Source organism: Dermatophagoides farinae, chromosome 1 (genome assembly GCF_024713945.1).
Source record: "Dermatophagoides farinae isolate YC_2012a chromosome 1, ASM2471394v1, whole genome shotgun sequence".
Lineage (NCBI taxonomy): Eukaryota > Metazoa > Arthropoda > Arachnida > Sarcoptiformes > Pyroglyphidae > Dermatophagoides > Dermatophagoides farinae.
The window spans coordinates 5,011,509-5,038,008 of record NC_134677.1 but is presented as its reverse complement, the minus strand read 5'-3'; the positions used below and the strand labels follow the sequence as shown (position 1 = coordinate 5,038,008).

The 26,500-nt window shown below is 28.0% G+C and overlaps 1 protein-coding gene across 2 annotated transcripts in view; it reads left to right on the top strand.

Annotated features, from left to right (window-relative positions):
* The window catches only part of LOC124492070 (uncharacterized), a 64,731-nt gene extending 39,522 nt beyond the window's left edge, over positions 1-25,209 (top strand). For both annotated transcript variants that reach the window (XM_047054855.2, XM_075735896.1), the window contains 3 exons: positions 2,115-7,842; positions 8,860-9,589; positions 23,062-25,209. In XM_047054855.2, the coding sequence (XP_046910811.2) occupies positions 2,252-7,842; positions 8,860-9,589; positions 23,062-23,514 (6,774 nt within the window). In that variant the 5' untranslated portion in view covers positions 2,115-2,251 and the 3' untranslated portion in view covers positions 23,515-25,209. The remainder of the gene's footprint in view (positions 1-2,114; positions 7,843-8,859; positions 9,590-23,061) is intronic.
* Positions 25,210-26,500: the final 1,291 nt, after the last annotated feature.

Below are 26,500 nucleotides of genomic sequence, written 5' to 3'. Positions count from 1 at the left end.
TTATCGACTATGTCAATATTTACACAAATCAAATTAACAATCAAGATAACATTATCGAATGACAGTTTGGTTTTTTTAATAAATTTTTCAATATATTTTCAATTTTCGTAATAATAAGCAACTGTAGTGTATAAATATATTGATAGTATCGATGTGTCATTACGATATCAACATAAAAATAGATCTAAAACATGTGGACAAATGAAATAGGAAAAAAATCAATCATTGAACCAGAAATCGAATCGAATAAAATCTAACATATATTGACAAAAATAATAAGAAAAACAGCCAAACTGATCAAACGTTATAAAATCAATAATTTTGTTTCGAAAATCTATCAATGATCATTGAAATCAAATCAGAAACAATCAAAATATTTTTTTTTCGTGTTTTCATCGTGACTATGGACGAGGAAACCAAGATCTGATGGCAAACAAGAATGTATTTTTACTTTTTGTATAATAAATTACAATGAACGGAAAAAATTCTGACTTTTCCACATTCATTCAACAGAGAATAATAGAATTTCGTTCAAAGCGATGGTTCATGAATATATTATGTCTAAAAACATTAAATTCTGAGAAAAGCCAAAAATATATCCAACCAACAAACCAATAATAAACGATAAGCTTTAACCAACAAAAAAAATTGTATCGAAAATCCATCAATCATATTTGGGGATAATTTTCTATACACCCTCAGAGACAAAATTGATGAGTTAAATAGATTATAGATTTAGCAGATAAGATCAAAACCAAAAAATAAAATAGAAAAAATCTCTAAACAACAATGGCAACATTTGAAAATGTACAATATAAACGCCGATCGACAAAACCAAGTATAACAACTAATCGAATGAAGCTTATATAATTCTTTAATTCTTTATTTTTTTTTTTTTTGTTTTGTTTTTGGTATCTGGAGTAGTAATGCTCAATATGGCATGATTTACAAATAGTGGTCGTCATCGTGGCGATCATTATCATCATCATTACTGACAATGTCGATTCATGGATTATTATTATTATTTTTTTTTTTGATTCGTTTATTTTTTTACAGTTATTTATCCTCTTTTTATGTTTTCTTTTGTACATTTCACTCATCTTTAGCTCACACGGTTCATACTGTTCATGTATTCATAATAGAATCAAATATAGGAATTTATTTTTTTTATATTTTTTTACACAGCTATTGATTCAGTTTGTTTGCCAATCATTCCAATATGCAAAATTTCTATCGCAATACAATTTATTCGTTTACTTTTATTATTTCAAAGTACGATAGTTTTATCAGAAAAAAATGAAGTGAAATGAATTGTTTCATCTTTTTATCTGCTATTGTGTTATGTAGCTAGAAAAAATTCTAGACAACTAGAAATCCCTAGGATCCCTTCATCAACACACACGCACCTTTTATTCACCCACATACGTTGAACGCAAAGATCAAAACATCAAAAGAAATGACGTTCATCTTTGTGATTTCATCATATCTAAAGGCTTCTGAAAAAAATACAGTGAATGAGAATCAACCATTGATGAATGAAAAATGTGCATATTGTATTTTCATTTTTTAAGTTTCCACACATTTGTATAATAATGATGATTATTATTACTCAATGAAGCTTTTATTACTGATGATGATATTCAGAAAATAAATCATAAAAAAATGAGCAAATTCTTGAAAATTCAAAACAATGAATGCAAGATTTTAATGAGCAAATATTCACTAAACTGAATAATTTTTTCAGTATATATAAGAATCATATGAATAAAAGGCCATGTGACCTGATAACGGAAAAAGAATAAATAATATTCATCAATAATACATCTAGGAACATCATCATCAGCATCGAATACTTTTTTTCCCAAAATTATACACTTACTTCAATGTATGCTATAATACAATTGGTAATGATGATGAGGAATATAAACTAATACAACTAACAGGATGAGATTGAGAGAAAAATATTTTGACGAATGATCGTCAGGAATTCGAATATTCAAAGCAAAAAAAAATTCATTTACATGAAAAACTATTCTTATTTCATTCTGATTTATACTAATTATTTTTTACACTTTTTTTCATTTTTTCTCTTTTATTGTCCTAAAATAATATAGATTGAATACATTTTAAAATTCAACATCAATCATTAACCAAAATCCAAACGAACGAAGAATCGTATAATAAAAATTATTTTTTACATAGAAAACCTATTGGCATTCTTCATTGTCACACATTATTTTCATCTAATGTAATGATAATTATGGACAATGATCATCAACAACAAATGAATAATAATGATAGTACAAAGACAAACTCGATTCATCATCATCATCATTATCAAAAGCATCGAAGGACGATTCTTCATGAAATGGATGAAATCATGCACAAAAGTGGAATTATTATTAGGCCAACAAAAGTAACGGTACCGTCAACGGAAAGCCAAAATATATGGAAAAAAAATCTAAAGAATCACGGCGATTTTCATCCCGATGCTTCTACTATTAACCATACATCATTATTGTCGTCAACGTTGTATACACCCACAATGAATCCATATAATCAAAGTATCATACCAGTGACTATGAATTCACTGCATTCGAAGCATAAATGTTCGTACCATTTTCGACAAACCAAACGAAAACGAAAAAGAAGAAGCATGGATCATAGTAATGAAAGTTCCAATAATAATAATGATGATGGTAGCGGCGAATACGATAAAGTTACATTAGATTTCGGTATCCAGCGACATCAAAACCAAAGCTGCCACTACGGCCACCACAACAAATACGGCTACGACCATAAACAACAGAATCAGTTTAGCGCCGTCAATGACGCCGACGCCAAATATGATTTCAGTTACTTGAATGACGATGATCATGATCAAGACGATCATGATTATTATGTTGATGATGATGATCTTAATGATCATGATCAGATTCGATTCAGTGTCGTTGCCGGTAACGGCATAAATTTCCATTATTGTCGGTGTTGTATGAAAAAATCAACGATTTCATACGATCAACTGAATCATCATCATTATCATCGATATTGTAGTATTATATTATCAAAATCGTATAGGATACAATTACTTGAGGACTGCCATAATGTTCATTTAACAAAAATTGAACGACAAAAACAAAACAAAAATTCAAATGATTCAATTTATTATGATGAATTAAATTTGGCGCCCATTCAATTTGATCAGACGTTTTATTGGTCATCATTAATCACTAAACTAACAACGACGGCGACAACAACGAACGTTTCAAAATGTCAGAGAAATTTTGCCAGGGATAATGATGAAATTTGTGATGACGATCAATGGCTACTAAATGATAATTCCGTTGATTATGATCATGATGGCAAATCTCTTCAAAATTGTCATCCTGTTGATTTTATCATGATAGGATTCAAAATAATTATCAACATTAATGATAAGAATAATAATAATTATGATTATTTCAGACAGCCTCAAGAATTTCTACCAAATCAATTTGGCCATCTAAATTCTCATCATAATAATCAAATTGATTTAAACAACTATGACCATGGAAATGATTTTGAATTTTGTCAACAACAACAACAACAACATCAACGATTAGAAAGAAAAATAGAAAAATTTTGTCTCCACTATCGTCAACATAGACGACGAAGAAAATATTTACAATCATCATTAACTTCGATAAACAACATTAATCATGATGATGATGATGATTATGTTGATGAGGATAATTTTAAATATAATAAACAATTTTACATCAGCGATGATGATGATGATGATGATAATGACAACAATGAAATAATCGATAATAAATCATCAAATATATTATTATTTTTCAATAATTATTGTCATTGTCATCGTGATGGTTATTGTGATTGTGTGTTTGGTGAAAAGTTTTTTGATTATGACAATTCAATTTTCGTGACCATAGGTGATGATGTGGAGGATGATGAAGCGCCATTGTTTCTGAAATTACAATTACTGGAATTCCCTGTTTTTAACATAAAAACTGTTTACATTCAGAATGATTATTGTGTTGATAAGAATAACCAACATAAACAACTGAAAACATCAGTGCAATCAACAAATAATAATAGTTTTTGTGTTAATTTTAGAAATAAATTCTATATTAAAAATCTAAATAATAATTTTAATGATGAATTTGATGATCTAAACCACAAAAATAACGACGGTGGTACGTTTGTCAAAACAATCACATTATCAAAAGATGATTATTATTTTCACTACTATTATACACATAATACTAATCAAAATGATGATTCTCATGGTGATGATGGACATGAGAAAAATAGAAAATTCAATCTAATCACGTTTCATACATTGAAACAACATTTGAAATTCGAATTAAAGCCAAAGGCAACAGCTAAAATCATCATCAATGAAAGCCGATGCTATTTACAACCACATTCTTCAACATCAAAATATTTGACATTTCTTGAATCATCGAATATATTCAATGGGATTAATGTGAATAAAACTTCATCATCGTCTGTTCAATTATTATCACCATCTCCATCTTCATTAAATTTAAAATCGACAACGATTTCAAATTTAACCACAACGAAAACTGAATATAAATTGTTCGCAACAGATAACGAAACTAACCGAAATATTCATCATAATCCATCATCTTCATCGAATACATCATCTTCGACATTGACGTTTGCTTCCATTGATCATAATTTTAATAAAAATAATCCAACTGTATGCCGATTTGATGGCAATAACCAAAAACATCAAAACTCTTTTTCTTCATCATCATTATCAACATCAAAAAATTATTTTTCATTCGAAACATTCAAACGTCCAGCATTAAAATCATCAATACAACGTCCATGCTCATCATCATCAAACTTTGAACATGTTTGGTTCTATTTATTAATATTCATATTAATTATCACATTCTTTACTTCACCATTCGCCTGTTCATCAACATTGACATCGACATTAATTCAAAAATTGTCGAAATCAAGAATCTCAACATCATCAACAGCCTCAACATTAACGACTATTTTAGCAATGCCAAATTCAATATCATCATCATCATCGTTGTCGTTGTTATTAATACCATCAATGGCCAAAACATTTAATTCAACAAATCATAAAATGATGGATAAAACTACTGCTGATACTAGAACATCATTGTTGAATGCAACAACAACAACAACATCGTCGTCGACAATGAATGAAATCAAAGAGAATCAAAATGCTTCAATCATTGATGCAACGACAGCGATGATGACGACTATGACGACGACGACAACAGCAACAAAATCGGTTGTCGATAACGATATGTCGGCAACGAATCCAGTGAAAATGATAGATACAAATGTAGAGGCAAATTTAGTGAGAGTAACAAAAACAGAAACAAAAATGATTTCGAAATGGAAACGAGTGAAAATGAAAAGTGAAAAATCTACTAAATCCACAACTATTGAACAACCATCATATCCATATTCGCCATTCAATAGAGACTATGTTCATCATAGTAATCCGAAAATTTTATCTTCATCAATAATGAATAATAATAAACAGAATTCAGAGCTAATCGTGAAAAACAATATTGATAATGATATCGATCTAAACAATAGAGATGATGAATATATAAATTGCTTGAATAATAATAATGAGAATAATCATAATAAACATAATTCAAATTCATTAGTGTTTGTTCGAAAACATCATCATGAATATGACCAACAAAATTATCATAATAAACACAATTATAATCAACAATATCATAATAAAAAATCATCGTTATCAAAATTGATTAATGCAAATCAATTGAAACCTACTTTGAAATCTTTATCATTCAAATTATCATCAACACCAACATCAAATAGTTCAATGTCGCTGACAATGCCAAGAATGATGGATGACATGAAAACATTATCGTCACCATTTTCATTACCTATGGCCAAAACATTCATCGGTGATGATGATTATGATGATGTTGAATATAATTTTGATGTTGAAATTCCTTATGATGACGATGATGACGATGATGATGTTACTGGCGATGATGATGATGATAATAATAGCATCAACAGTGACATCAGTGACAAAGAATTATTTTTAACTCAATCTTCTCCATCTTCTATTACTCCAAACGTCCGGATTCAAAGAATATCGCTCAATATTGTCAATTCTTCAACATCATCGCAAATAACTTCTTTAGCTTCAAATATTATAACGGGTGATTCTTCTACTACTTTTTCTCCTTTTTCAAAAAATGATTTCCATCCTCATCATCATTACTATCATCCTGATTTTTATACATCATCTTTGTCATTAAATTCTGGTCAAATTTTTCAACTTTCAAATATCAGTGTAGCTTCCAAGCAACCTACAATATCATCAACGATAAGTGAAAATTTGATAAGCCAAAAAAATGTTGTGAATCCCGACGATAGTAGTAATATCGATAAAAATAATAGTGTCATATCGAATATGTTCACAAGTTTGATACCTAAATCGTTATTTAAGCGTTTACTTCGATATTCATCATCGTCTTCATCGCATAGAATACCATCACGTCGTTATTTGAATCAACCACTTCAATCGCCGTCCATGACTTCATTCATAAAAAATACCGATTATGATGACAACAATGATTATAATGATGATGTTTTCAGTGATGTTGATTTTGATGATGATATTTTGGATAATAATAATGACAACCACCAGAATTTAAATGATGATGAAATTGATTCAGACAAGTCATCCAGAAATTACAACAATATTAGTCATTATGTTGAAATTGAAAATGAAGGCACTGTAATACATTTACCAGAAGATGATACCAGTAAATTCTCACCGTCCATGATAATGGCAAGCAATGGTAGTATGATACGTTCAGATGATGATGGACATTTAATACGTTTAATGCGTACAGTTATGCGGCCAATAATGATAACGGCTAATAATGAACGACGATCTCAATCATCATCACCATCATCATCAACTGCTATTGTTCGCGATGATAATGATGTTCTATATAATGATAAAAATTATGATGATATTATTGATGTGAATATGAATAAATTCATTCTAAATGACGATGATGAAAATTTAGATTCCTTCGCTTCATGGCAACGACCACAAAAAATGCTCATCAAATCAAAAAATTCTGATTTTTCAACAAGTGATCATGATCATTCTTCTTTCTTTAAATCATCATTATTGAATCTACATCATAATAAAAATCACCACTATCATCATCATCATAATGAAAAACAACGTAAACATTTACCAATATCATCATCGAGTTCATTACCATCAGTTATTATTGATCGACTATTTCGTGCAGCATTAAATGCAAGTATTATACCAACTGCCTATCTTAATCAAACAACAACAGCAACAACAATTATACCAACAAATTTACAATCGACTGATTTACCGGGATCATTCACTAATGATAGTGATAATTATTTTTTACTACATAAACCAAATGGTACTATCTACAATCATCTTGTTGGTAATGATCAATCATCAGTCATTAATTCAGCGGTGACAATATTACCATCATTATCAAATATGATAGATTCAAGTATGGACACTGCCACAGCAATGTTTACTACAACAATCGATTCGATTGCAAAGAATTTATCAACTTCATCGGTAGCTTCAATAACAACAACAACCACTGCAAATTCATTACCAATGATGATCATCAATAGTGATAGTAATGATATGATTGAACCATTGATCAATGATTGGGTCGACATTGTGATTATTGTGCTCAAGGTTTTGATATTGGGTACCATAATTTTTTCGGCCATATTTGGCAATCTTCTTGTCATTATTGCTGTCTTCCGGTAAGTATATCGGAATTGTTCAGTCGGTGGCCTTCTCTCTCTTTCTTCTTTTTCCAAAATTTATCCCACCACAAGCTTCCAATTCTTTCTATGTTTTTCTATATAAATTTTCATTTCCTTCATCATAATAATAATGACATGATATTGATATGTTTTTATAAAAATGTTTACCACGAATGTCGATCACGTTAATCAATTCAATTCATTCATTCGTTTATTTGTATGAATGAATTAAATTGAAATCAAGCAATTGGCCACTATTCATTGCATAGATATATAAATGAACATTCAAATAATTAGAGCATGAATTTTATTGCATTCAAGTTTGATAGAGTGGAGGACAACAGAATCCAAGTTCATTCAAGTAATGTTACTTCGTTTATTTTTATTCTTTTATTATCGAGATATATCTGACATTTTTTTCGTTTTTCTGCTTGTTTATATGTGAGATTGAGATTCTGATTTTGGATTTTTTTTTATTCTTACTCTTTCTTTGTTGTTGCTATCGTCATTGTCAATGACGAATAACAACAACAACTACTAAAACATCAACGACATTGAGAGTGTATTTTCTACAGTGTGTAACCGTCAGCTTGTTTGATTGAGTGGACATGAATCGGAAATTAAGAAAGAGACATCATCATGTAAAACAGATAGACCGGATTGATTGAGACTATTGATGACATTGCTTTATATGCACACACACACACAAACACAAGCGAAAACGACAACAACAATGATGAAAAGAATTGAACAAATATAATCTAAACAAGAAAAATATTCCATATAAATAATAGTCTTATTATACTTGTATTGTCAATTTTGAAACTCAATTTTTAGACAATGATAACATCGAAATTTTTTGTTCTTACATTTATTTCCGTGATGTTGTTCGATAACCAAATCATAGAGAGAAAAACACATACATTGACATGACATTTGTTTGTGAGAAATTTTTTTTGTTTCAATTTCATTCATGATATTGTTTGTTTATATTTTTTCAATACTACTATATAGGCATCATCGTTTACGAATTACTACCAATTATTTTATTGTATCATTGGCATTTGCCGACATATTGGTTGCGTTATTTGCAATGACATTTAATGCATCGGTCGTCATCAGCAACAGATGGATATTTAATACATTAGTGTGCGATTTTTGGAACAGTTGTGATGTATTATTTTCAACAGCATCAATTATGCATCTATCATGTATTAGTTATGATCGTTATTATGCAATAATAAAACCATTGGATTATCCAATGAAAGTGACCGGTAAACGTGTGGCAATAATGTTAACTTGTGTATGGATTCTATCGGCAATGATCTCCTATATACCAGTGTTTACTGGAATCTATACCACAGCCGAAGCAATGGAACAACGAAAATTATATACAGATCAATGTGATTGGATTGTTAATATTCCATATGCATTGATATCATCTACAATATCATTTTGGCTACCATGTAGTATAATGTTATGGGCATATTATAAAATTTACCGTGAAGCAATCAAACAGGAAAAATTCATCTATCGTACACAACAAATGGCCAATCAAACCAATCATCATCATCATCATCATCATCAACATCAACAGCATAAGAATCGTCATAATAATAATGGTAATAACAACAACAACAATAATAATAATAATAATAATAATGATAATGCCGATGAAGATGGTGCAACCAGTAGATTGAATGCTCCAAAACATTCAAATACATCGGAAAATAATGTCATTCAGGTAAGTGTTACATGCGTAGTGCATAATTTCATTTTACATGTTGTGTGTGTGTGTGTGAATTTTTCTTAGTAAAACTAATCCATAACATTTCAACATTAACTGAATTGATTTATAACAAATTTTTGATAAAAAGAAAAATAATGATATGAACAAGAAATAAAGATAAAGAAAATTGATTAATTTTTTATGACATGAAAAGAAATACAACAAAAAAAAACAAAAACTGATGATATGGATAATGATGGGCTATTTTTTTTGCCGTAAAAGCTTTTCGTTTCTTGATGATCATCGGTCTATTTACCACGAGCAAAGAAAAATTTATGAGCCCATCACTGGTTGTCTTGAAGACAACAACAAAAAATAAGTTCTATTCTCATAGGATAAAGTAAAAAAAAAGTTAAACAATAAGATGGATATTCAATAATAATAATAATAATAATAACTATATAATGATAAAAAGTGATGCAAAAACAGCCATAATAATCAAATAAGAATAACGGCCCAAATTCTATGTACCAAATTAACGATGGTAGTAATAGTGGAAATTGTGATTCAAAACCAAAACCTTAAAAAAATCAAACTGTTAGTCATGGAAAACTTTTCAAAAGCTGTTGAGTGCTATAAATAGCTTGAAAAATAACGGTCATTTAATTGCTAACATTAGTAGTTGATGTTACTGCTGCATTCTTTTGATTTAAAAAAAACCAATGCAATATAAACCAAGAATTTAAGTTATTTTTTTCGAAAAAAAACGATAACAAAACTTTATCTTCTTTCTTTGAAAAATAGCTTTTTTTTTGTTTTCGTTAAAAAGAGAGTATAGTTGAGGGGGCGATATAAAAGGGAATTGAATTCGGTTTCGTAACTTTGACAATTTATACTGAAGTTTTTTTTTCTAAACATGAGTCATTTTTTCAGTGTATGTGCAGCAAAAAAAAAGTGTCCGAATCATTTGAAAAAGACGAAAAAAATTTTTTCTTTTTTTTTGCTTTTTGCCAATACCAAAAATTTCAGGTATTTTTTCTACTTTTTTTTTAATTCACCATTTCAAATATTAATTAGTTTTCTAATGTTGACGTCAATTAAAAAAGAAACGGAAAAAATTGCTATTGAATCACACAACAGTATGATCGATCTAAGCATGCACACACACACACAGAGAGAGACACAAACACTTTCATTTATGTGAACGGTATTTTTTTTCACTTCGTTTTTTTTTTTGCTTTCGTATATCGTAAGTTAAATGAATGAAAATGTACGCAAACATAACCATAAATTATCATCTCATTTTCTTCTTCGTTTAATGTGTTGTTTAACTTGGCCAAAAAAGAAAAGAAAATAAAACTTAAGCAACATAAAGACGATTTTTATTTTTATTTGAGCTAAATGTACAATCAACATAAACAACAACAACCACAACAAAAAAAATGATGATATGAAGTTAAAAGGGTGAAGATGAAACAAATATTTGTTAATATTGATAATTTGCTATCGAATAATTCATTGGATGATTGTTTTTCATTTTGGAATCTTTTTTTGTTTTCAATTGTTTGTTATTTGTTTTTTTTTACTCTGGAACAAAGTTCAATGTAACTATTTATTTTTATCAAAACAAAAAGTTTTTCCATTCAATTTCAATTCATCATTATTATTATTACTATCATGATTTTTAAATCATCACTGTTTTGATCATAAACAATTTATAATTAATTCAGATTGATTATCAAATCTCAAATGTAAAAGTTAGCCAAACTATTTATTTAAGTTCTCAGTGATTTCGAAACATTTTATTCATTCATTCATTCATTCAACTATAGTCAATAATAATGATGATAATTCAATGTGATGTTAATAAATTTTCTTTCTATTTGCTTTTTTTTATCTTGACTCAAAATAAAGTTTCATCATCTAGATGTTATTTGTATTAATTTTGTAAAAAAAACAAAACAAAAAGGAAAGATTGTAACAAAGATTTTTTTCTCTTGCTTAGATTCTTGTGTTTGAAAAGAAAAAAAAAACTTTCATCATTCAACCATCCATCCATCCATTCATACATCGAATCACATCCAGTCAACGAACCGACCAATCGACAAACCGTTCTCATTTATTACACTTTATATCTCAAAAAAAAGTCAGTGAGATTGTAGAGAAGAAGTGCCAGAGAGAACGAATGAGAGAGAGAGAGAAAACAAATTGATGATACTACCATACCATAAAGCTATTTGGGGAGCATCGAAAAAAATTGTCAAATAAAAAAAAACGAGAATGAGGCAACAACATGGCATAATAGTGAAGAGAAAAAAAAACGTCGACAAATACAATTTGAGTGGGAATAAAATAAAAAAGAAAAATGCGCGAATAAAGTGAAACAAACAAATGAAAAAAAAAGACATTATCATAATGGATTCGAATTCATCTTAATCAATCCATACATACATTCATACATACACGAGACAAATTTTTATTTTGGTTGTCGTTGTTGTTTGGTTTGGTTTGGTTTTTTTTGCCTCAAATGATGATTTCTCTTTCCTTTTTATTTTGTTTTTTCTTTGCTCTCAATTTTTTCTATATATTTTGGTTTTTTATGCTTTGTTTATTTGGTGATTTTTTCATCATCAAAATAAAAAAAAAATTTTGGAAAATACAAATCAGATGAAAATATAATAAACTGATGTTCATTGCTTACACTAGTTTTGTGCAAAATATTAATGATGATAATAATAAGGACAATAACAACCGAACAAACAGAAAAAACATCGATCAAACAACAAAAAGAAAATTGATCCGATAAAAAGAAAATGAATGAACAAATTATCTTTGGCCGAACCGAAATTAGCTGTAAAATGAAATAAATTGAATTCAAGAACAAAAATCGTTTTCTTTGTCATTCTCGACTTGATAGGATTCTATCATCATCATCATCATTATTATCAACGCCTATTTATTATATATGGTTACAATGCTGTCAAATGCACTCGCACACACCCACACACATATATACTAATATTTTGGTTCATTGATTTTTTCATTATATACTGAAAGACCGGAAAAAATAAAAAGATATAAACTTCCAACGAACGAATGAAAGACTTGAAATTCATTTATTCATTTCAATTTCAAATTTGTTGTTTGCTTTCATTTTTCATTTCTTGATATTCACATTTTTTTCCCCATTCTGCATAATTAGCTTTATTAAAATTTCCATATATAATATATCAATGATGACGATTTTTTCGTTTTTTGAAAATAAAAAATTCACTTTTCTCTTTTGATGGAAACAGACTGGTGAATCCAGAGAAAGAAAAAACAGTTGACAGTTTTTTTTTGCTTTTTTCGTTTGCAGAATCTTATTTTATTTTTATTTTTCTATCCGAAAATTCCGTCATTTGTCATTATTATATGTTTTTTATGTATATGTGATATTCTGAAAAAAGTTGCTGACTATTGCTTCAAAAGATGGTTGAAAGAGAGAGAATGACGGAAAAAATTGATCTCGTTTTTTTTCATATCAATGTTGATGTTGTTGTTGTGTGTTTGTTTGTAGGATTCAACAAGCAACAATATGTTTATGATGAATTGAAAATCCTAGCCCTAAGGCTTATTAATATGTACAAATCAATCTACTAAAAATAGAAAAAATTGAGCAAAAAAAATAACAACGTAATGATGAAACTTGGAATTATTAGGATGTTTGAGTAGATCATTTTGTTTGTTGGTTTGTTTACAAAAAAAAAATTTGCGAATTTGTTTGTTCCTGGATCAACTAAACATTCATCAAGAGTGGAAATAAACAAGTTAAACAAATGATAAACTTTCAGCTTGAATTATATGAGCACTTGAGAATTATGCAGAAAAAACAATAACAGAACCTAAAACAACAAACAAGCAAAATCTTCTTTGCAACTATTTTGTGTTTCAATTGGAAATTTAAAACAACAAAAACAACAATAAATTTAAAAGATCGTCATTAATTCATATCCATTTAATTTCATTTCATTTCTCGTTTTTTTTTCAATTTTTTGCCTACAGCTTTTCGATCCGATAGTGAGCGAATATTCACTATTTCCCATACTAAAATTGGCATTTTTTTTATATATCTGTATACCGTAATAATGAAACTTACAAAAATAAAAATAAAATAATAAATGAATTGAATGTATGAATAATTTGAATGACAAAAAAAAACAGCACCAATTTCGAATGAAAACAAGGAAGTGGAAATTAATGAACACCAAATCAAATGATCAAATGAATCCATTTGTAATGGTGAATTTTTTTTTTGTTCATACAAAAAAAGAGAAAAAATTGTACAACAGCAGCAGCTAAATAAACGAAAAAGTCGAAGTATTAATTAACACCTGGGAACATTGTCATATTATTGAGTATATACATACTATATTTCATTTTGGTTCATAGTTTTTCGTTTTTTTTTATTATTTCAAAGTGTACCACAATTATTGTACACTCAAATATATGTAGACATTATCAATATAAATCGGTGTTGAAGCTGAGTAAATGAAAACAAGTTCCAATGAGAAAAAAAATTCGCAGTTGCATCAAATGTATATATGGGTAGAAAAATTTTCAGACATCAAATGATCTCAGAATTGTATCGATTTCTTTTCGAAACACACAGACACACATTGAATTCATCTTTTGCAATACGAATTATTTGTACTGCCATGTATGTGTTTGTCGATGGTGATTTGGCTAGCAATACCAATATGCAAATGATAATAAATTACATGAATGCTTCATATTGCTCATTTTCACATTTATTTTTTCTTTGGTCATGGCCTAGACGTCTATCAGATCATTTTAGTCAAATTTTTTTTTCTTGGTTATCATGCGAACCCACTATCTCACCATAAATGAAATATTTTTATTTCATTTTCTTTATCTTTTTGCATATTGAATTTTTTTTTCGTTTGTTTCTTGATTGGTTGATTGGATCGCTTATTGTGTTTTTATTTTTTGATAGGTGTATAATATACGTATTTAAATAAAAAAAAACTAGGCATATATGGATTTATTATATATTTCAAGTGATCATACCTATAGCTATGTGACGTGGAAACAAAATCTATCAATTCATAAAAGTATGGAAAGCGAAAAAACTAGAATAATGATTCAACAACAACAACAAAAAAAACTTTTGTGATTCTACACCACACACACACACACACCCATTATTGCTAGGTGAAATGAAGAAAAAAATCAAATCAAAATGTTTGAGAATAGAAAAAAAAATCATCTATGCATTGCATTCGCGTCATCGTTTTGTGATACGTTCATCCGTTCATTTGGTTAATTTGATTTGATTCGATTTTGTGTTCAAGACTTCATGAATGTATTGAATGGCATACATGCATACATACAATCGTTTATTTTTTTTTGTATTCATTCAATTCATTCATCATATGCACTTTGTATTGTTATAATGGGAAAAATTGTCAATTTATATGGTAGGTGAATATACGCCCGCAATCAGATAAATGTAGAATTCGGAATATTTTTTTTTTTGAAACTTTGTCATAGAATAAAAAAAGAAAAAGGAGAGAAATAAAGTAAAACTCACGTTTCCATTTGAATTATTCTACATTTTGAATGATTGTTATGATGATAATGTATTACTTATTCATCAAATTTATTTTATTTCATCAATCAGCTATAGCTGCTGTTGTTTTCATTTTTTTTCTTGTCTCATTTGCGTGCTTTATCGTAGGGAATTTTTTTTTTTTTGATTCATTCATTACACTTCATATGTAAAAAAACGATTTGAGATAGAGAGAGAGAGAGAGAGATAGAAAAAAAATTTCAAGATGTGCGCACTTATATGAACATGTAGTGGATGCTAGCTATCTAGCACTGCTACAACAAACATTAATATATTCAGCTGATAAATTTTAGTATACCTTATATTGTATATACACATCCACCCACGTATACGTGAGACAGAAAAGTAAAATACCAATTTCATCCCTACCATAACAAAAAGTATAGTACAATTGAACTTTTTTTTCATATAATTGGAACCAAAAAATTATTGTATAGAATGGTTAACATAGTGTAGATTAGAAAACTCTATTTACCTGTATAAGAATATTTTCCAGAATTTATTTGAAAATCATTTGATCAATTTCTATGCTAATGCTATAAACATGAATTTAATGATAACATGTGATATGGATTGCGAAAAAAAACATCATTTTCATCAATGTTATTATATAAGTGTATGTACCATGTTTATCTTTGTAAAAGTATTTTTTTCAATCCAATTCCTTTAATTAATTCCCAAAACTCTTTCAGCTGCAACGAATTAAATGCGAATCGGATCGGAATGTATAATTCATATAAAATTCTATGCATTAAACGAAGAAAATTTCAACAGTAAACATGAATGAAAAAGAAAAATTTTTCCGAACCAATAAGAATTTCAATTTCATTACTTGAACGAACATACTGACATAATATAACAAATGCTGAATAAAGATTTAAGAAAATCAACACACAATGACTTGAAAAACCAACTCATAATTTTTTTTTAAATTCATGCAAAATTACTTGCCACATTGATTTTATTTTTCTTTGTTTATTTTCATTTTCATTTTCATTTATCATCATTCTAACATCTTGAAGAATTTTTTTTTTCATCATCAACGATGACGAAGACAACAACAACATACTTTGGACATACATGTCGGTTCGGTTTTCATCATTATCTTGAAACTTCTTAATTAAAAATAATGTCATGGTTTTTTTTCTTTCTTGCATCAACATGTCATCGTTGTTGTCTTCTTATTTAGCTTTTCCTGTATTTATTTATTTCCTCATTTTCTTCTCTTATATTTAGGTTTTTTTTTGTTGTTGAAAGAGCTTGTTATATAAACATTTCTTTATATACGTTATTTTTTTTGTCCCAATTTATCATACTATTCATCATCATCATCTTATCGCATCTAACACATACACGTGAATTCATTGATGAATAGAATGAATGAATAAAGATGTTTTTTTTCGGTCTGATACACAGATGTATACATACTCATGTTATTTATTTTCTTGATTTATAGAATTACGAATAGGAAAAAAAGAAAAAGAAAATAATCATTAACACAGGCACATACACATACACACACACACACACATGCACATAGTCTTTCATTCTATGATTCAAAATAAAAATCATGATGATTACAAGACATTCAATCAGTAGATTGGTATACCTTTTTTATTCATTCTACTGATTATTCTTCTAAATTTTTCATTCATTTTGAATCATTCAATCTATATAGGCAGAATATATTAATAGCTTGGTTGTAGTAAAAAAAAATCTATCTACCTATTACATAACTATCTAATCATCATAATAATGAGCATGATGAAGATATTTGACAATGGCAATGACAATTACTAATGATTCTTGTGTTGATAATATCGAAATTGAATTGCATTAGTTAGCCAAGCTATTGGTCGGTCGTTTGTTGATTAGTTGGTTGATTGTTTGACATATATAGATGATAAGAGAATCTAAAATAGAAGACGAAATTACAATAATTGTGTCATCATAATCATGATGATGGTCGGGTAGAATTCGTGTCACAGTTTGGAACTAAACAAAAAAAAAAATCATGGAAAATAAAATTATCGAGAAAAACTTAGCCCAAGAGCAGAGATCCAGCAATGTATGTGTGTGTATTTGTGTACGTGTAATGGAATCGAATATGAAACGATCGAAAATGAATGTCAATGAGGCACACACGGTTGCCTATGATTTCGAATGACAGTATATGGAAAACAACAACAACAACAACAACAACAACAAAAACGACAATTGAAAATAAGAAAAATGATAAAAAATCCTTGAGGCATTTTTCACACAAACACACACATAATACCAACAACCACCATTATTTGAATGAAGAAAATAAAGTTTTCTATCACTACCACACTATTATTCATATTTTGATATGAAAAAAATGATGTTTCTAGTTCAATTTTTTTCACTTTTTTACTCACTCACTCTCTCTCTATTTCTCTCACTTCATCTATCTATTTTTCGGTTATGAATGGAGAAAATTGAAAATATGATTAGAATTTTTTTTTTATTTTTGTTGGACCAACTGACTGACTGAATGATTGGTTGCTTGGTTTGTTGGTTGTTTGGTAGAATTTTTCTCCTCTTTTATTCGGTCCATTACTGAAGCCTGGAGTCAATTTACTATCATTATTTCCATTTCATTCCATTGGAAACACACACATGTTTTTCATCATGGGTTAGAAACGAAAACGATCATCACCAAAATCATTTTATATAGAACATTACTCTTATGGCGTATGTAAAATAGAATAAAAAAAAATACGATGATGATTGTCATATTTAACCATGGTACCACTGTATTAGAAGCAGTTGGTTTTTTTTTGTATTACGATTACATAATCAAAAGTTAGAGCAGCAATAATATAAAATTTGATTTGACAATCTTAATATCATCACAGCCATTATTGATTCGGAAATTTTTTCTAAAAAAAATCAAATTTTTTAAAAAACCAAAATTTCATCATCATTTTTTTTTTGAAACTAACCATAGTCAGTATATCACTCTTTTTGTATCCATGTAGTCATTGTCGTTGTTTGGACTTACAATTGACTTATGGTTAAAACAATTTTGTTTGCCAATGAATATGTGCAAGTAATTTTTTTCTAGTCAATTGTTGATGTATGCTTTGTGTGTATAACATAATTTACAGAAAACATTACGGTCGGATTCTACCAATTTCAAAATCTGTGTCCTTTTATTGAATTGAATTTAAATTTTAAAATTTTTTTGTCCTGTTTCCTTCAAGTTCAAATGTGTTTGTGTATTTTGAGATGTTTGGTTTTGCGCTTATATTTTTTTTTATATTCAAAAAGTTTGGTTCGATTCAATTTGTTTGCATATGCCATTCGAGAAAGCCATATTGTACTATGACCAAATAAAAGCCATGGTAATTTTTTTTAATGTTAAAATTCAGTCATATAAGAGACAGAATTTATCCCTTCATTCATCAGATGTAAAAAAAGGTGACTTGTTATTTTTTCTACCACTATATCTTTTTATTTTCCTATCAATCTTGCTATTTTTTTTCATTCATTCATTTATTCAAAAAAAATTGAACATAAAAATGACCGACTAGCAAACAAGAATACAAAATTTTTTAATATCATAGAATGGAATTGACCATCATCATCATCATCATCATCATTGTCAATGGCACTGCTGTATACAGCTGAACAAAGAGCTGAAATTTTCTATTTTTCTATTTATTCATTTATTTATTTTCAAAAAAAACTTAATCTTTTTTGATAGCTAAAACTTGAATTTTTTTTGAAAATAACACGAACAACAATAGCAAAATAACAAGAATACAGTTCAAATAATGTAAAATAAATTTTTTTTCCTCTTCAATAAGAATAATCACAATGTGTCATCATATTGCAAATGTGTTTGGCTTCATTGTATTCATCATTTCAGGAAGAATTCAAACTAATAATCTATAAATTCAATATTTTTTTTTGATTCGTTTTCAATTGGAAAAAAAATTGAATTTATTTTTGATTAAATTTCAAAGTGACAGATACAATAGTCAATACTGTGTAATTGTCACATCACATATAATCTATGAATTTGTTGTTTTTTAAAAAATAGAAAAAAAATTTTATTAACTAGAAATTTCTTCTCACCGATTATCAAGACCAGAAAAATAATAATGATAATGATTGTCTGATCTGTTTTTAACTGCTGAATAACTAAAAAAAATAGATATCAAACGATTCTGGAATCGATTTTTTTCTTCTCTTTTTTATATATTCTCCATTATTAGACCAAAAAAAGAAAGGAAAAAAATAGAATAGGATGACAGATTGAACGGCTGACACACACACACACACACACACACGAATAATGTACACAGCACCAGAAACGAAATTAAAAGCGATCAAATTTCGTTTTCGATCTAAATGATAATTTAATTAAAAAATTCTAGCACAATTATTGAAAAGATGAAAGAACCAAAAAAAAAGAAGAAAGAAATAGAGGAGAAGAAGAAATTTTTTTTTATCAATCAAGTCCAGCCATTTTTTCATGAAAATCTACGACGAAAACATATAAACTATGAAATGAGAAAAGACAGTCGATTCTGTGATAGCTAGATTCTCTGTGTACGATATAAATCAAAATGGGTTGAATTGTATATTTACAAAAAAGAAAACGCCTTGTCTGATTGTTTGATCAAATTATTTTTTCAACAATTTATGAGACAAAACAATTTCACTTTTATATTCCACAATTTGAATCAATCAAATCTTAAGCTAATTAATTTATACACAAATGTGAGAATGTAAACAACTCTAAACGAATGTATCGAATAAAGTATCAAAAGGATCATCATGGCTAGAATGGCAAAATAAGATACATTGAAAAATTTGATGAAAAAAAAAATTAAAATTGTTGTAGCCAAAGAAGAAAAAAAATAATAACCAATTTTCCAGTGAATAATAAACACACTATGAGAACAAAAAAAAAATCTCTTTCTACAATGATTTTGAAAAACAGAAAAAAAACTGTTTACCATGAAACCGATCATATAGGAAGAAAAAAAACAATACGAATTTTTTCAACGAAAAAAAAACTCGATTCTGAATATCAAATACAATTTTTTTCTGGCTTTTCTGCGATTTTTTTTCAGTTTCATTAATATTCAAGAAATTTTTTTTTTTGGAAATTCTTGTGAAAAAACAAGATGACCACCCATCATCAAAATGAACACAAAACAATCGCCAGATGTTTTTGACATTATTTTTCGCTCGTGTCGATTAGACGACACGTTTTTTTCTTGAAGTTGTTGTTGAAATTCTTGCTATGGTTTTGGTTGACGTAAAAAAAAAATTCCATAGTTCTAAATGAATTGCATTGATGATGATGATGATGATGATGATGTTGGTGATCGTCATGCACATGTCCATTTGTTTGATGTCTATATATATAAAAAAAAATCTTTTTTTTAAAAAAGGCTTTTTTTCACCAAACGGTCATTTGTTCCCGTTAGAATGTCCATTTTTTTTCAATAACATCACAGCTATATAAGGTTGTCATGATGTTGGAATTCATCAATTTATTTATTTATTTTTCTGCACACTTCCGTATTTTCCTTTTCAATCAAATGAAAAAAAAATCAACATTTCCGTATCGATTATTATTATTATTATTATTATCATTAGAATGGACAATATGAAACGTGAAAAACAGAAAATAATTTTCCCTTTCATTCATCTATTCATTGATTTTTTTTTTACTATAGCTAGATTTTTTGTTCATAATAATAATCAAAATTGCACTATAGAGACTGCAAATGAAATTGTTGTCCTCGTTCTTGTTGTTGTTGATGATGAATGTTGGCAATAATAAAACTTATTATTAATTATTATCATCATCATAATCATCAACGACTACAACAACAATTTGTTTGAATAGAAATTTATGCTTATCACCATTATTTTTCTCTATAGATCAATATAGTCGTATAAAATATAATATACAAATCAAAAACAACAAAATTGTCAACAATGTTGATGTTTTGCTTGGTTCGGTTTGACAATGGATGCATGTTTCAATGATTTTCTAATTGTTGTTGTTGTTGTTGTTGTCGATGATTGTTTACGTAAACATGTGATAAAGACATACACAGATACCCACTAAAGTGTACTATAGTACTTGAGATATGATAATAATATTACTGCAAATGGAAAAAATAACAATGACAACAAACTGTATAAATGAATGAAAGGGTTTAAATTATGCCTTTAAATTGGATTTCTTATTCAAAAAAAACTACACTCAAATTATTGTAGCAAAAATACTTCATGTTTGTTTTCATTTTGAATATTCAATGTGCAAAAAAAAACAAAAACAAAAAAATCTAATTAATATACTATAGTTAACATCATCTTAACGAAACATAGCCTGAACATAGGCCCAAGTGTCAGAATGTATAGAAACAAACATGATGTTACAATTTGTGTACCAGGCCAATACAAAGAAATGATTCACATCGAGTGGAATTTCTTTGAAATTTTTTGTATCCTGTCTTTTTTTTTTTGTTCTTTCGTTTTACATAATCATCTCCACTTGACCTTGTTAGACCTGATAGCCTTCTTCTTCTTTTGGGTGAGTGAGTGAGTGAATAAATGAATGAATGAGTGAATGAGCCAGTCAGCGAGCAAGAGATTTTGAAAAAGAGAATAATAAAATAAACTAGAATAATTATTGAATAGGATGCAATTCCATGGAAATGATTCAAATGAATAAATTTAAATATGTTTAAATAGAATTTGTTGCAAAAAAAAACCCAAACACCAAACAACAATATTTGTATAACACCTTTAATATTGCTGTTTTTGAAACCGAATGATTAAAGTGGATTGCAGTGTGTTTTCTAGAATTTCTGTTTTATATAGAAATTATATCTGGTACTTTGAATGTCTACATATATGAGTGTTTATGTGTGTGCTTGTGTGTGTGTGTAAAAAATGAATTACTTTCGTCATCAGGGCAAAATGCCAATGTGTAAAAAATAAAAATTTTATTCAACAGTATTGTATCTCTATTTGGAAAAAAATAAGAATTCATATTAATGTAATTAAATCAAGCAATCAAATTCATACGACTCATTAGAACGCTGAACGATAATAAAAGAAAAATTTAATCTTTTGATTCTGGCAGAAAAAAAACCTGAAATAGCTGAATAAATAAATGAATGAATCAAGAGTAAATAGAAATAGATGAAAAAAATTCAATTTTATCGTTATATAAATAAGAAAAAAAGAATCAACGGCCTACAGCTACAAGATTATATACGACAATAATATATGATGTTCATATTAAATCACCATAGCAATTCTCTTGAATTCTTTAGATAATTAGCATCCAGAAAAAAAAATCAAATGAATAAATAAAATGATATGATAAAACAACATTCATTTGATTATTTACAAACTTTTTATGATAAAAAATTCTCTTTATTTCAAACAATCATTAAATAACCAGCGGCTAATCCATGGTTTAAACATGTTTTCGTTTTAAGTACGGGGTATATTATGCGTAAGGTATGGGTTATAAACGTTTTATACCCATATAACATTATTTTTGGACTTTATTTTGTTTCTACCGTTTTTTTATCGTGCAATTTTATGTGTAAATGTGTGTTTAGTTGATAATTTTAATAATCATGATGATTTTAATATACTGATGATTTTTCTTTTTTTTTCTCTTTTTTTTATTTCTATGTATCTCAATGGATCCGTTGGTTAATGAATCATCCGAACATGGCTTACAACATTTTTTTTATTCTTCTTAACTTCGCATTCGATTCCTTCAATTACATTACATCTTGTCATGTTTGCCCGATTAATTTCTTCTGTTTTAAATATTTAGATTCAATCAGCACCGTCACATCGAAATTCACATTGTGATGCTGATCCGGAATCAGGTTCATCAACACCGACCAAACGTACAATATCGAAAATGAAACGCGAACATAAAGCAGCTAAAACATTAGGCATCATTATGGGTGCATTCATTTTATGTTGGCTACCGTTTTTTATATGGTATGTTTTGAGCACCATAACGAATGCCGAAATACCAAAAGTTATCGTACATATCGTATTCTGGGTTGGATATCTAAATTCAGCTATGAATCCAATTATATACGCCTATTTTAATCGCGAATTTCGTGAAGCATTCAAAGAAACATTAAGGAATATATTTTGTCGTTGTTGTCATCTGAAATGTTTGGAATCACAAAGAAATGATGCTATATCATTCAGCTGTACATATAGATCAACCATGGACGTTGGTCTAGTGGAGAATAAATATGTCAAGGATTGAAAAGCAACGATTAATGAAATCGATTTTATTTGTTTCAACTACAAAAAAACTAACTATCATTATCGTTTTCTGATGTGATGTGTACGTGCATCTGCTACAAGATTGTCACTAATCACGTTTTTAAAAGGCCAAAATCAGAAAGAAAGAAAAATTTTCAATACTGTAAAAACAAGAAAAAGATAAGGATAGATCCTTGAATTTCTTTGAATTTCAATTTCAACGACGACATAAATGGATACAAAGTCTCAATAGAACCAATCAACAACAATAATAATAAGATGACAATTGGGGTGACAAGAAGAAATATTTACAAAACAAAAGATTTTTGTATTTAGATAAAATATCAGACTATAATTGAACGATTCGAACTGAAAAAAAAACATAAAGTTCGATTGTTTGAACATGGACGCAACAAAAAAAATTTCATTGTTTTTGGTCATTTTGTATTTTATGTGGCCGCTGGCGTGGAATTTTCATTTTCATTTTTTTTGGAACACTCAACTTCCCCCATGGCAAAGTTTTGTGTCTGTTTGTTAGCAACGACAACATCTAGTCAATTAAATTAATCTTTGGTTTTTTTTCATTCTGTCTATTCCATTGTGAATTCTTTACAACAACAACAAAAAACTAATCTAACAACACACATAAACGGAAACGGGAATCCAATAACGTTTTTTTATCTACACTGAATAAATGATTCACAATTCGAATTTTGATGACAAAAATGTTTGGCCGACTTATCGAATCCCAAGTTTTTTGACTAGAGATTTCATCATCATCATCATCATCATCATCGTTATTATCAACATAAAATCTCACAAGGCACATTGTTCTTATTTTATTTTTATTTTTTCTAAAACACATTTCTATTGTATTATAAATATCATTTTTAATCGATGATTGAACAAACCAAAGGAAATAAAATGGAAAAAAAAGAGACAGAAAAAAATTTAAATCAAAATACAAACGAAACAAATGATGATTTTATCCAGTGCAATAATGTTAAAAATTTATATTAATGTAAATAATTTAATAATCGAGATCCATCCACGCACACATTCACACATAGAGACATGATTGAAAATTCACTCATTCGAACAGAGATGGCAACAACACCAAAAAAAAAAAAAAAAAAAAAAAAAATTAACACCCCTTACATCTTTGGAATCGAAATGATAAAAATGTGTGTGCGTGTGATTGTTTGAGTGTTTATTGTTGAAATTATTTCATTCTTCAATATTTATTTAAATTCTTATTGTTTTTAAAAAATGTTTTCAGTTCACACGTTATCCTTTTTGTTAAAAAAACAATCAATTCGATTCCGGTGCAATATTACCTGTGAAACAAAACAATGCAAAAAAACGACATACATACACTCTTTCTACCTTTAAAATACTCATCTGCTGATTACTATTAAATTCCTTTTTTCCTGTCGTCTGAATTCAATATCTCCTCTTTTTTTTCCTTTCTGTTAGGAATTTAAACACCTTTAAAAATTCTATTAAAATGTTTCAACTACTATTTCATACAAAAAAAAAGAAAAACAAAAAAATTTTCTTTCTGTTATTCAATTATTCAATCTACGATTTATTATTATCTCCTATTCATTATATCGATTAAGTATGTGTGTTAAACTTTTTCAAAATAATCCGGTTTATATTCTGCAAATAAAAGTGCTTGCATTTTATAAACAAATTATTCGTCTTTGGTACCCCGTACCAATTCTTGTTTATCTTAAAATACAAATTCAACTTCAACAAAAAAAAATTATTAAGGATTCACTTGAACCAAAACGATCCCATCATCAGACAAACCGACCGATTAATTAATCTACAAAAAAAATCGAATATGGCTAGAGCAGAATTGTACAGTCAAATTGGTAAAAAATTTGACATTCGCTGTTCAAATGCCGACCTATCACATTATGGTGAATGTTCTTTTCATCTCTCATCACAGATATTTACATCCCTTCAATCATACAGTTATTATACTCTCTTCCTTATCCTTCATCTTCCATTAATCGCATTATCATTTGTTTTTTTTCTTCCCTCAACTTTCATCATTGAGAATTCTCAAATTGTTTTACTCTATTTTTTTTTCTTTTCAACAATTCGATTCAATTTATTGATTCGGATGTCTCTCAAAAATGTTGTTTCATTATGTAAACTTCCTGTCGCTCTCAAATTGTTTTTATCTTCAAAGAAAAAAAATTCATTATTTGCTCTTGTTCTTATTATTATTATTAATTATAATTTTCTATAATTTTAATGATTATTATTCAAACTTTATTGATAATTGATATTTGAACAAATATCGAAAATTCTATATATAAATAAATAAAATGCTAAAATTGAATTTTTTTTCACTTTTCAAATTGATTATATGTCTTTTTAAAAATATTTTTCATAATTCAATACACATTAGAATATATGTGCATAATATAATGGAAGAATCGAATACTATGTATATGAGATTTTAATAAGAATCAGGTTTCATTCTTAAATCAATCACATCCGTATAAAAAAAAATCACTACATTTTTCCCATCAAAAGTATCTACTATAGGACGTGTTCGAAGAATTTGAAACAAAAGAAAAAAAATGTTATATAACTAACATCGAAAAAAAAACAATTTTTTTAAAACACGAATTCAAACCAGACCAAATAACAAAAAAAAAAAAAAAGAATGGGAGAAAAAAAAATCTCATTCAATCATAATTGAATCGCCATACAAAACAATCACACCATATGGAAAGACAACAATAATCAACGGAAAACGAACTTAACAAATGTTGACACGCACATATAAACACACACACACACAAATACACCAAAATAAACGGACATGGACCAAACATTTCTACATTTCATATTTCTCTCTCTCATTCAATGTGAGTTCGGTCAATATTTTTTTTGTTAGTTTTTATTTGAACACTTGGAGCAATAATAATAATAATAATTGTGATTGTAATTGTAATAATATTTTA